Source organism: Falco rusticolus, chromosome 2, assembly GCF_015220075.1.
Source record: "Falco rusticolus isolate bFalRus1 chromosome 2, bFalRus1.pri, whole genome shotgun sequence".
In the NCBI taxonomy this organism is placed as follows: Eukaryota; Metazoa; Chordata; class Aves; order Falconiformes; family Falconidae; genus Falco; species Falco rusticolus.
This window is the reverse complement of record NC_051188.1, coordinates 72,635,687-72,649,552: the sequence shown is the minus strand read 5'-3', so window position 1 is coordinate 72,649,552 and position 13,866 is coordinate 72,635,687. Positions and strand designations below refer to the sequence as shown.

Below are 13,866 nucleotides of genomic sequence, written 5' to 3'. Positions count from 1 at the left end.
TGTAAAAGTAAGAAAACACGGGATTCCATTTATTTTGCCTTTTCTTCCCTTTCTGTCTTTCAGCAGAACATGCAATAAACATTCTAGACACTGGTTTTGGAAATATTGCTACATCACTGTAAGACTCTGAGGAATAAATTAGTTAAACTGTTGATAACACAAAATAGCAAGGAATTCTGCAGAGACAGCAGATGGAAAGAAAATACAGAAGTAATTATTTGGAAGAGTGTGGTGGTTTGACCCTGGCTAAATGCCAGACACCCACCAAAACTGCTCTATCGCTCCCCTCCTCAACCATACAGGGGAGGAAAAATATAATGAAAGACTCGGGTGTTGAGATAAGGACAGGGAGATCCCTCAGCAATTATCATCACAGGCAAAACAGACTTGGCTTGGGGAAATTAGTTTAATTCATTACCATTCAAATCAGAAAGAAAACCCCACACCTTCCTCCACCCCTCCCTTCTTCCCAGGCTTAACTTCATTCCCGATTTCTCCATCTCCTCCCCCAAGTGCACAGGGGAACAGGGGATGGGGGTTGTGGTCAGTTCATCACAGGCTGCTTCTGCTGCTTCTTGCTCCTCACACTCTTTTCCTGCTCCAGCCTGGGGTCTCTCCTACAGGAGGCAGTTCTCCATGAACTTTTCCAACAGGAGTACTTCCCATGGGCTGCAATTCTTCACACATTGCTCCAGCATGGATCCCCCATGGGGTCACAAGTTCTGCCCACAAATCTGCTCCTGCGTGGACTCCTCTCTCCACAGGTCCTGCCAGGAAATTTACTTCAGCACAGGCTTCCCACAGGGTCACAGCCCCCTTTGGGCATCCACCTACTCTGGCATGGTGTCCCTCATGGGCTGCATGTGCATATTTGCTCCACTGTTAACCTCCATGGGGTGCAGGGGGACAGCCAGCCTCACCACGGGCTTCACCATGAGCTGCAAGGGCATCTCTGCTCTGGCACGTGGAGCACCTCCTCCCCTCCTTCATTGGCCTTAGTGTCTGCAGAGTTGTTGCTCTCACACAGTCTCACTGCTCTCTTCTGCTAGTGCAGATTTCCTCCCCCCCGCCCCTGCTTTCTTAACACACTATCCCAGTGGTGCTACCACTGTCACTGATGGGCTTGGCCTTGGCCAATGGCGGGTCCATCTCGGGCCCAGCTGGCATTGTCTCCATTGAACATGGGGGAAGCTTCTGGCATCTTCTCACAGAAGCCACCCCTGTAGCCCCCCTACTACCAAAACCTTGCCATGTGAACTGACTACAAAGAGTTTGAACTCTAAAGCTTGCTTGCATGTTAGGAAGACTTATTGCACTAAGACTGGCTTTCAAATAATATAATTTGCCCTGAAGGAGCCAAAATGTCCAGTACAGAAACTAGTAAACCAAATGGTCAGACAGAGGAACTGGGGTGGAATGAAAGATATGTTCTCTTGCAAAATAGACCCATTCACCACAGGGAGGTATGAATTAGACAACTCTGACATGTGGAAAGACCTTCCTCTAAGTCCAGACATATAGAAATACAGATTTGAATATGGTAAGGTGAAATCCCAAGGAAAGTCTGTGATCATATGTAGAAGTACGTATACTCCATGTAACCTGCATATAGTTTAGGCAAATTGATCTTGACTTAATGTCCTGGTTTCAGCTGGGATAGAGTTAATTTTCTTCTTAGTAGCTGGTGCAGTGCCATGGTTTGGATTTGGTGTGAGAACAATGTTGATAGCACATGGATGGTTTTGGTTGTTGCTGGGTGATGTTTATACTAAATCAAGGACTTTTCGGTTCCTTGGGCCCTGCCGGTGAGAAGGCTGGAGGGGCACGGGAAACTGGGAGGGGACACAGCCAGGACAGCTGACCTGAACCAGGCAAAGGGATGTTCCATACCATACGGCATCATGCTGAGTATATAAACTGGGGGAAGAAGAAGGAAGGGGGGGACGTTTGGCATTATGGTGTCTGTCTTTCTGGGTAATTGTTACGTGTGATGGAGCCCGGCTTTCCTGGGGATGGCCAAACAGCTGCCTGCCCCTGGGAAGTGGGGAATTAATTCCTTGTTTTGCTTTGCCTGTGTGTGTGTGGCTTTTGCTTTACCTATTCAATTGCTCTTATCTCAACCCTTGAATTTTACACTCCTTTCTGATCTTCCTCCCCATCCCTCTGGGTGAGGGGGAGTGAGTGAGCGGCTGCATGGTTCTGGGTTGCCGGCCCGGATTAAACCATACACTTAAAAATCTAAAGAAGGGAAGCACAGCCATATCATGTGAACCTGGTACACAGCTGGCCAATTAGCAATGGGAAAACAGGAAATGTCTTAGAGTTAAGGCAAACATTCAATCCTGTGCTGTTTTGATGCATTTCAGTCCTTCTCTTTCCAGGAACTCAGGAGTTATTCAAACTGCAGTAACCTCTCAAAAAAATTTTCAGCAAGGGAGGCATCAGGACAAGGCCAAATCCAAAACCAGAAGAACCAAAGTCTAATATCAATGGCTCACTTTGGGACTCAGACTTTGCTCTGTTTCAGACCTATTCAGCAGGATCTATGTCCCCAGAAAAACAGTCTATTAGTTGTCTCTGGTTTTAATCAGTTATGAAAAAAATTGTCTCTCCTCTACTTCTATAAGTGACTGCACATCTTCAGTACAAACTATCAAAAAGTGCCGGTTTTGTGTGTGTTCGCAGTACTCACTGGACTCCACTGCTGCCAAACAAATGAGATTTTTGGGTACGTTTCCTTAACCCTACTATAGGAGGTCTACTTAGATAGGTAACTCTGAGTTTGTCACCCAAAGCAATCTCTTTGTAGGCAGTGGAAAAAACCTTTGGGGTGGCAATTCATCTTAGATAAGCACTTTTGGATGGTAGCTAACCCAATCTACCTCAACTGTCCCTTTGTTTTTTGTTAACTATAAAGTCAATGAATGGTGATGAACACAGACTTACACATCAAAACTTCAGCTGTCTAAAGCTGTTTTAGGTAAATCACACTTTTTATGTAGAACTGTTTATTCTGGATTATTTCCAGCAGTTCTCTTTCAGTTATAGGTGCTATACATAAATGAACACACAGTCCATGCCAGAAAGGGCTTACATCTGGAAAACAGCTAAGCCGAATCAGCTCTCATGCACATTAAAGAGGTGTCTGCCAGAACAACTCAGCTTCAAACTGCTGGTTAAATCATAGTCACTTGTTAATTATGAAGGTGATGTATCTATTTAGATAAATATACTGAGTAAGTAGCTCTGGATCATACCCTGAAACAAATCCATTAAAAATCTTATACAGGCACATGAAAAGAGGTTCCAATATAAAGTTTTGTAAAATAAGGCAAACACAATGTTAATTTTCTGGATTAAATTGGTTTGTGGTCATTTTTTTCTATCACCTATTTAAAATCATTTCCTTTTAAAATAATTTCCTTTGTAGTTCCTCTATTTCACAGCTATTTACACACCAAAGGATTAAAGAGCAAATAACAGAAGCCCAAAAGCAAATAATTAGAAAACATCAAAAGTACAGCCAGGTGCCATGAATGTAAAAGAACTGCACTGGAGAAAGGCCTCAAACCCCAGGATGTGAGTGAAACTGAACTTAAGTGCAAACAAAACAAAATATGTCTTCCATAATGAGCAGTTGCAGTTTGTCAAAATGTCTGTGCCTCTCTCCCAGTTGCGGCAGAGCACTGGAATACTCTCCACAGATGAGCTGCTGGGAACGGACTCATTGCACACTCAGCATGCCTCAGAGGCCACAGAATAGGATGGATGAGAAGGAAACCATGGGAACAGGCCCCATAACTCTAAAGAACCTAACTCATCTGTCTCGGTGTCCTGCAACCTGCTGGCTGTCCTGCCGAGAGGCTGCACCAGCACCTCCCCTGTGAGAACGCTGGTCTCCTCCTAGCTAAACCCTGTGGGAAAGCCTCGTTTCCAAATCACATAGTCACATTCAGTGTTTTCTGTTGCTACGTTCGTTGCCATTTCCACCTCATCTGTGTGCCAGTAGCTTCTTTCTGACAGCCCTGGTCCTACCTCTCCCTGCTACCAAAGTCAGTGTCCCAGGCAGTGGGGTCATTCCTAGCCTCCTTCTCTTGTTGTGGAGACCCTGGACCTTCTAAGGGGATATAGGCAATGACAGCGTCACCTCTTCAAGGGACTAGGACCCACAAAAGCAGGGAAACAGAACATTATTCTTCTTCTGATGTTAAAAGAAAGTGTTACTCCTCCTTGACTTTCTGAGTTGCTGCAGGGAAGACATTGCCAAATTTACCTGCTGGTTCTCATTGCCATTCTGGCTTGCACTTGGTTCCTTATTATGTGTTGGTTTTGGCTGGGATAGAGTTAATTTTCTTCATAGTAGCTAGTATGAGGCTGTGTTTTGGATTTGTGCCAAAAACCAGTGATGATAACACCGGGATGATTTTGTTGTTGCTGAGTAGCACTTACACAGAGTCAATGTCTTTTCTGCTTCTCATCCCACCCCAGCAGCCAGGAGGCTGGGGGTGCACAAGGAGATGGGAGGGGGCACAGCTGGGACAGCTGACCCCAGCTGACCACAAGGATATTCCATACCATATGGGGCCATGCTCAGCAATAAAAGCTGGGGGAAAGAAAAGGGTGTGTGTGTGTCTGTGTGTACGTTTGGACTGATGGCTTTTGTCTTCCCACGTAACTGTTATGTGTGATGGAGCCCGGCTTCCCTGGGGACGGCTGAACACCTGCCTGCCCATGGGAAGCAGTGAATGAATTCCTTGTTTTGCTTTGCTTGGATGCATGGCTTTTGCTTTACCTGTTAAGCTGTCTTTATCTCAATCCATGAGTTTTCTTACTCTTCTGCAACAATTCTCTCCCCCGTCCTACTGTGTGGGGAGTGAGTGAGAGGCTGGGTGGGGCTTAGTTGCTGGCTGGGGTTAAAGCACGACAGCAGGAAAGATTAATGACCATGTGTGATTAGTTGATGATGAAAGCATTGCTGCAAGACATTAGCTCTGCTCGGTGTTCGCAATTTCTGCTGAACTAAAAACTTTTCTCAATCTTATCTTGGCAGTGAGACAAAATTTGGGCCAGCATAAAGCCGGCAATAAGGGGGGGTAACAGTAGCATAAGACTAGCATGTATGTGATAGTTCCTCTGTAACCTCAGCTCTTCCCCAACCGCATCAGACCACGGGTGTCTTTGACGGTGCCTTGGGCTTAATACCACTAGAGGTCATGCAATGTACTTATTATCTAAGCTGCTTTTGAAAAAATGCTTTAGTACTTCACACCTAATAGAGGTATTTGTATTGACTGCGTTTGCAGACACTGCTTTGGTGTCTACATGTCCCTGCTTTGTACACCTGTAATAACCATGCCACAATAAATACCCCGTTTATTCTGTTACCCAACTTGAAACTTACCTCAAATAGCACATAACTGGAGAAGGATGAGGAACTGGGAATATGCAAATAGTATTATCATGAAAAGCCTTCTCTATAGAATGAAATATCCTATCCACTAAAATAAGGAATAAGCAGGGAAGACATTGCAGTGTAACATCAAATCCTTTATTACAATAGCGCAAGAGGTGGCTTGTGTCTGACCCAACTACTGTGACGCTGATTCTGCTAACGCATCTGCCTTGGACTTTTCCTATCTTGCGGGTACAGCTTCAGATAATATTGATTGCATCTTGAAGCAGCTGACAACTGCTCTCTGTCTTTTGATTTCAAACCTTTTGCTGTCTTTCTCCTCTTTGCCTTTGGCCAGCAGCCTAGCAGTCAACCAAGTAACAAACACCCCTATCTGTATCATCCATATCCAGCTCCACCTCAAATAGGCACGCTTTTAGGGAGCTGCCAGACTTCACATTCTGTCACAACTTGGCCCAGCCCTACTATCACAATTTTTCCAGTAGATGCAGATCTGTTGTGAGAGGGCTCAGCTGTTGCAGCCAGCATGTTTTCCCTTAGAGATTGCCATCGATATTAGCCAGGGTCCATCAGAAGCTAAAACTTGCCCTGTGGCACTGCCCTTACCAGTCCAAGTTTGCTTATTCTTGGAAAAGAACAACCAGCTCTCAGGCATCATCTGTTCCTGTTCTGCACTTATGTTTGATCCTCATCCTTCAGCTACGCAGCCCCTTCTGCCTCCTGACTCAGGGTTCTCCCAGGTTGTAGAGAACTGGCTGCTTGCATAACCTTTTGAGAAACATGTCTCCAAATTTCCTACATGATTTAGCAGACCCTATAAAAAGAGAGCAGTAATAGCCTATCAGTTGTTTCGTTTCTACAGTAATAAAAATTCACAATTAAATTGTTCTCATCCTTTCACAGCACCATTTTCTTCCGCCAGTCTGGAAAACTCTGGAGGTAAGTATTGTTACTAAACTAGGTATTACATTCATAATCTCATCATTGATGATCTAATCTCATTTTATCATACATTGATAATCTCATCAATGTGTATAAATACCGAAAGGGAGGATCTAAAGAGGATGGAGCCAGACTCTTTTCAGTGGTGCCCAGTGGCAGGCAATGGGCATAAACTGAAACACAAGACGTTCCCTCTGAACATCAGGAAACACTTTTTCACTGTGAGGGTGACTGAGCACTGGCACTGGTTGCCCAGAGAGTTTATGGAGTCTCCATCCATGAAGATGTTTAAAAGCCATGCAGGCATGGTCCTGGGCAACTGGCTTTAGGTGGCCCTGCTTGAGCAGGGGGGTTGGACCAGATGACCTGCAGAGGTGACTTCCAACCTCAGCCATCCTGTGATTACTGGCCAGTTATCTGACATTGTCACTCTCTTAGTACGTTTTTTATTATCTGTGTAGGAGGTTGCTTAGATTATACAAACTGACTGTATTAGTATGTTTTTAATAATTCAGCCCTTTCAACGAAGACCCTATGAAAAGATGGCAGGCAAAGTTAGACCTTCTTACCAAACCACTATGATTCTTCCAAAATGCACAGCACAGTATCCAACATGATGGGAGCCATGTATCACTCAAGCCCGCTTCTCTGCGGATGTTTTAGGATCTAATATTTATAAGAGTTTGTTCTCCTATAGAAGAAACTAGAAGTTTCCTGATTTTTTCCAGAATAAAAGCAAAAATAAGTACCTTCAGACATAACTTCCCAAGATAGATCTAATCTTTTTCTTTCATATGTCTAGCCATGCCTCTGGGCTGCCTAATTCAGATGAAGCCAAGAGACTCAACATAACTTTACTTGCAAAGATTTACTTTCTAGCCTACGCAGTGCCTACGGGCACAGCATATTGAGCACAATCAAGATCTAATCAAATGTAATTTTGACTTTCTGTTTCTCTATCAAGAACAGAACAGTGGGCTTTTCCAGGAGATCTTTGTCAAAAGGTTTGGTATAATTGTACAAGTATAGAATAGAAATATTTTATAACCAATTCGAATGCCACAACACTGTACCTGTATTTTTTTCTCCTTTGCACTTTATAACTACATTTGAGGAAACCTTCCACAGGCCACTGTTTCTTGTAGTGGCCAACTGACAGCTGACAGTAACAGGGCATCCATGTGCATGCCTGCAGTTTCAAATGATGTCCACATAACTCCTCATGGGGCTAGACAAGATTAATTTTGTGCAGGTCAAATTGTAATTCACATGCCTCAATCAAGGCTCACTTGCTCTTCTCCAGAACTTTTTCAGACTCTTCTGGCACAAGTTGAGCTGTGGCACCAGGATATTCACTTGTTTAAATATTTATGGACAATGTGGTGGGGAGTGATGAGTGATGTGTATCACTTAGCTACTTTTTTGAGCAATTATAACATTGAAAGCCATAACTATGATTTGCACCTGCAAAGGGTAATGAACTGCTGCCTTCTGAGGAGTAAGAGAAAACCTCCTTTGTCCCTAGTAGAATGACACTTCCTAGTATCACATACAGCTAGAAGGGCAAAGCAATCCATTTGGGTATGAGGGAGATGGCAGAGCACCCTTCCATAGATAAAATTTCAAGTCATATCCCTCTCTGACACTCTGAAAGTTTACCATGGCACAAAAGCTGCAAGATGTGGCTGCACAGTGAGTGACTCTTGTACCTTCCAAATAGCACAGAACAACTTTTACACTAGCTAGACTTCTGTCTACTGGAAAGGCTAATGTTGATTTCTGCATTTGCACTGATGGAAAATGGCAGTTCTGACATGTTCTTGGATATATGACTCCTCTGCAGAACTGGTACCAACAGAGACACGTGTCACAATTGTTAGCGCTTCAAACAAACTGGGGATTCAAACAAATTTGTTTTTCAGTAAAACCTTGACATGTTCTTCAGAATTTAATTGCAGAACACTTGGTTTTCTTTAATTCATGTCTGCAGTAGGGCATGCTTTATGGGGTCCTGGGGTGTGGGGATACCTTACACACACAGGAAGGTAGCTCACAAGGTGATCCCACTATTGCCAGAAGTTGGCTGTAGGTTCAAAATGGGTTGCCATTTTAAAGCACTGTGATGGGAGGTTTTGGCTTAAAGAGGAAGAAGGGGAGGTGGTGAGGAGAGTGGGTGATGTGCTAGCTGCTCTGCAAGACTGACCTGCTTGCTAATCACTTAATACTGCATCCTGGATTAATGTGCTAGAAAATTTGAGCGTGCAAGGGAAGTTGCATAAACATGCCACATATTAAGACAAAGATTTGTTTGGTTTTCCAGTTTGTTAAAAGCAGAGGCAACCGTGAGGCCTTTTTCTATCAGAGGCAGTCCAACATCATGTTACATCAGTGAAAATCTCAAAACTGCTGCTTTTGTCAGCAAAAAGGGTCAGCCTCAACAGACTTGCATAATACAGAAAAGGTCTCAATAGAGTGCAAGCTCTTCAGTGCTGTTGACAGAGAGTGGACAATGTTACTGCCAACAGCTTACAGAGAGAGCAGGGCTTGAAAATAGGGCTTTGCATTTGCCTCACATAACTTTCAAACTCTGGGAATAAGAATAAACCTGAAGTGCGTATCAGTTCATGTGATAACAATGACTTTCCTAACAAAGGAATTTATAAAAATGCTGAATGGCTATTTGATGGTGATTCTGGCATGGTGAACTTTTTAGTAAGAGAAGACTGTAGGCCAAAGGTAATGGGGTAAGCTGATCCATATCTATCTCAACAGTGTTTTGGTCAGACTCATGTGAATCAATCCTACAAGTCAATCAACAGCTACGTGCAAATGCACACATTTATTAGCATTTAATATCAAAATCCTTCTGCATCCCTCCAGGTATGACTGAACTCTGTTGAATGGCTAGATTTTGTCCTTTGCTCTATTTCAGTGTGAACTCATAGCTTTAGTTTTAAGTCTTTGATACCTCTGTTGTGATCCCACTTGGCTATTGCCTTCCATCTCCCGAAGCACACATCACTGTTTCTGCCTGAGGCGTGGCCTCTCAAACAGCAAGCAGATCAAAGACCTCTACCTGGGACCAGAGAGAAAATAACAAATGGAAAGAAAGTGGGTACAGAACAAAATGATAGTTTTGCTAAGCAGGCAGGCTGACTTCTGCAACATACACGGTGGCCTGGTGGCAGAGGTAACATTCAGGTCCCACCTGTAGAGAACATGAAGGAGGTTTAGAGCAGAACAGCTTGGGAAGGCAAGTGGAGGCCTGCCAGAAAAAGTTTGGTACACAAACCATACCCGCAGCATTATTACAGTGATGGAGCTACACCTTGACATGAGATTACTGATGTTCCTAATGGACTGAAAACACCACAGCAATCTGCTAGCTACACCATTGTAAGGAATTGATGTGTGTGAATACAGCTCTCTTAGAAGGATGCAGCCTGGTTTATAGTGCTGTATAGACAAGCTTGACTTGATACCTTTTTTCATATTTGATGTTATATGCTCCAGATGATCCTGTTTAAATCAGTCAACCTATTCATGCACCATGATACCGATCCACGAGTGTAAAGAGACAGCAAACTTTGGCCTCTGTGAACCAAATATACTGTACATATCAAATTCTCTGGCAACCACATCTTGGACAGACACTGAGTTGAGGAGAACTTATTACATCACTATTAAACTTTCACACCCTAAACAGACAGAAACAATCATACTCCCATCTCCAGTTTGTGTATGGGATTTAGTAACATCCATATAGTCCAGAGTAAGGATGAGATGTGTCTGATTGTGGTGAACACACTTTTTTAAACTCAGTAAAAGTATTTTGGGACAGTACCTACCGATGTATTGATTTCAGTGGAGGTGTTCCTAGGATAAGGTGGCACCTGTGCAGAGGCTATAGGGCAAAGCAGCAGTGAAAACACTCGTAAATGTGAATGTGGTGGTTTAAAGCTTGTGCTGATGGTAGCACTGACATGTCAAACTATGGATGAATGCTTTCCTCCACAAACAACATAGTTCAGCTGGGGGGGTGGGGGTCGGGGGGAAAGGTAACACTGAGCTATTATGCTTAACTATTAAAAGAACTGCCTGGATATTTCTCATTGTTGCCTGGAGAGCAAGAGGCGTAGTGCATAGTGACCTGTGTGAATGTTGAAGGGTAAACCCCAGGTTATTGGTGGAACACTTTGCAGAAAGTAACTTAAGACCCTGACTGCAGCTCAGCTGAGAGGTAGATGAAATTACAATATACATGGAAATTGTCTTCTTCAAAAGAGCCACCATACACTTAGTGACAGACTTTACTCAGCACTATGCAGCACACAATAAAAAATCAGAAACAGTAGAGAGCCTGTTACCGCCATTCAGCCTTTTATTTTACAACTTTATCAGCATTACACATACTTAGCACTGCTTCGCATACCTGTAGTCTGCTCTGAGGCCTTTAGGTTGTTATATCCTAAAGATACATATTATGTTCCATGCAGATTGTATATCCTAAAGATACACAATAAACATTTAGCAGCATAATGCTTTCATTACACCAGAAATGTTAATTTTGAATGTGAGATTTAATGTAAGGCAGTCTTGAGGCAATAATTTTTAATGGTTCATGTAGGTTTAAGAGCTAGGTCTTCAGGGCAAATTAATGCTTTTCATCTCTAAGAGGTTTACAAATGATGGCACTATCAATGCAAACTTTCAACCCTGCACAGTCAAATATTTAAAAGTAATTGCACATAATTATACCGGATTCTGAGGGCTGTTGAGAAGTCTGCATAAATACTATACTTAATATTGAGAAGTCTGCATAAATACTATATTTAAAAGGACAACATATAAACAAAAATGTGGATTTACATAGCTGTCATGTTGAAGTGTTTCTAAAAAGGAGTGTCCTAAACAAAAGCGTATGTGACAAGAGACAATTCCTGATCCACTGGCCAGAGGCGAGAAAGTTTGGAAGAGAGACTCTTGTAACTAGAGCACACCAATAAATACCATCTGAAACGGCCAGGCAGCAACGTTAAGAAAGAGGACAGCACTAAAAAAGATAGGATCTGCCGTATAACTAATTAAACATGTGGCCAAAGGTATTCTGCTTTCTTTTTATGCAAAACAATGTCTAAAATACCTGTTAGAAGTTGTATTTGAAAATAATTCTGGGAGAAATGTTACAGGAGTAGAAATGTCAGCGCTGCTCACAGCACCACTGGGAACTGGGAGGGAATTCCTCTGGTAGACAAAGCACACTCCTGCTGAAACTGATAAAAACAAACAAAAAAACCCTCACAAAGACGAGTTTTACAGTGTTCCATATTTCTTTAAACCCAAACATTTTCACTACTCAGAATTCCTTGGTTTTTCTTTCTCTCTTTTTTGAAAGGTCTGCAATTCATTAAAGAAAAAAGCTAAAGGAGAAAGTTCTGATGTTGCTTTGTTTGTAAAAAGCAGAAGTGACTTTTCTTTCCCTCCCCCGATTCGAGATGATTTTAAAACAGTAAGCATATGCTTTGGGTTTTGGTTGTTTTTTTCAATTTCAAATGAAAAATACTAACTAGCTGTATTAATTTCCTACAATTGTCTTGCTTCCTAGAAGCAAATCTCCAGTAGGATGTATTTGGATGGAAACCCCCAAGTTAGCAATTTGTGTTCAGTAAGTTTTCCTGTATCTGAGGAAGGAAAAAAATAATAAATAAAATAATACAAAAATAATAAAGAAAAAGACAAGAAGAAACCCCGCGTGGGAAAACACTAGAGTGAGTATATTCTCACTCTTTTGGGAGGACTTTTGCAAGTTCAGGGACCCCGAGCGACCAGTGCCTGCATTTGTTCCTTACTAGGTCCAAGGGAGACCACCAGCCGCTGGCCCGGCTCGGTCCCGGACAGGGTCAGAGCGGGCTCCAGGACCGTGATTTTCAACACGGCACTGTGTAACAGCTGCTCACCGGCTCACGGTGCAACGGTCCGGCACCGGGACCGGCACCGACCCCACAGCGCTGCCGGCGCTGCTGGCGCCGCCGGGGCGTCACCCGGGGCTCCTGCAGCAAAACCGGCCCCGCGGCGGGATGGGGCGGGCCGGCTCCCACCCCCTCGTCGCTTCACCCCCGCCGGGCAGGGACGGCCGGGCCGGGCCCGGGGCAGGGAGGACATCGAGCCCTCAGGGCGGGCGAGCCCACGCTGCCCGGCCGAGGCCGCCGCCGGCGAGGCTGCGCCTTTAAGGGGCCGGGGGAGGCGACGGCGGGCGGGTTCCTGTGCACCGGGGCCGCTCCCTCCCGCCGTCCCTCCTCCCTCCCCCGCCGGCCGGGCGGTGGGCAGTGCCCGCGGGCCGTCGCCGCGGGTGTGGGACGGGGAGCCGCGGCAGCCCGCCCGCCGCCATGGCTCTGTCCCTGCGCCGCCGGCTGCCGCTGCTCGCCCTTCTGCTGGCAGCCGGCGGGCTGCGGGCGGCGGAGCGGAGCAGCGGCAGCAGCAGCGCCATGGAGGAGCTCGCCACCGAGAAGGAGGCGGAGGAGAGCCACCGGCAGGACAGCGTGAGCCTGCTAACCTTCATCCTGCTCCTCACCCTCACCATCCTCACCATCTGGCTTTTCAAGCATCGTCGCGTCCGCTTCCTCCACGAGACCGGCCTGGCCATGATCTACGGTGAGTCCCGCCGGGGCCCCGGCACCGCGCCTCGGCCAGCGCCGCCCGCCCGCGCCTCAGCCCCGCTACACCCCTCCTCCCCGGGCGGGCGGCCCTTTCTGAGGGCCGCTGAAGAGGCCGCTGTCACCGCGGCAGGTGCCCGGAGGAGCCGGGGGCGGCGGCCCGGAGGCGGCGGCGGGCCCGGGTGCTCGGCCGCGCCCCGCCGTGTCGCCGCGCCCCCGCTGCCTGAGGCGAGGCGAGGTGCGGTGGCGCTGCGGCCTCGCGGCCCCCTCACGGCTGGCGGGTGGCAGCGCAGGGGTAGGCCGCGCCCCGCGGGGAGGGGGAGCCCCGCCGCGCCACAGCCCGCCCGTGCCGGCGCCCCTGCAGCCCCCGCCCTCGCCGGCGCCTTTCCTCGGGCCGGGGGCGTGGAGGGGGGGTGGGTACGGCCCGCTGCCTCCCGTGCGGCGGCGGAGTGGTGTCCTGCGCCAAGGTGCGCCCTGCCGCCGTGCGCCGGGGCTGGAGCGGCCGCGCTGGCAGGGCACGGCGGCTGGGCAGCCCCCCGCCGCGGAAAGCCGCCGTGCTGGGGCGCTGCCAGCGAGCGGCGTACCGGGCCGCGCGGGTGTCGCAGCGGTGCCTTTGGGAAGCGCTATCTGGACGCCCTCGCCGTGCTGTGACACACCGTGTGAAACGTAGCGTGTTTAAACTTTCATGCTCTGGGGCTGGCTGCTGGCGTGCGGCTGTCACCGGTGCCCTGAGCCTGCTGGTTACCGGCTGGCCGCAGTGACACCCGGCGCCCTGGGCAGCGCCTACCGCTCAGCCTATGCTCACCTGGCGGAGCAAGGGCTGTACCGAGCTGGGTTTGTCCTCTGCGGCCCCTCTCC

At 46.7% G+C, this 13,866-nt stretch overlaps 1 protein-coding gene and 1 long non-coding RNA gene across 4 annotated transcripts in view; one reads left to right on the top strand and one right to left on the bottom strand.

The window, feature by feature from the left end:
* Positions 1–600: 600 nt before the first annotated feature.
* Positions 601–13,019, bottom strand: LOC119142930. Its single transcript, XR_005102511.1, has 3 exons — positions 12,942–13,019; positions 9,324–9,431; positions 601–767 (listed from the first exon to the last, which is right to left on the bottom strand). It is a non-coding gene; the product is annotated as an uncharacterized LOC119142930 (long non-coding RNA).
* SLC9A7 (solute carrier family 9 member A7) overlaps positions 12,640–13,866 on the top strand; it is an 81,077-nt gene continuing 79,850 nt past the window's right edge. For 2 of the 3 annotated variants that reach the window (XM_037376513.1, XM_037376514.1), the window contains exon 1: positions 12,643–13,006. In XM_037376513.1, coding sequence (XP_037232410.1) covers positions 12,742–13,006 — 265 coding nt within the window. In that variant the 5' untranslated portion in view covers positions 12,643–12,741. Of the gene's footprint in view, positions 13,007–13,866 lie in introns of all 3 variants that reach the window. The other variant, XM_037376515.1, reaches the window with a different exon arrangement.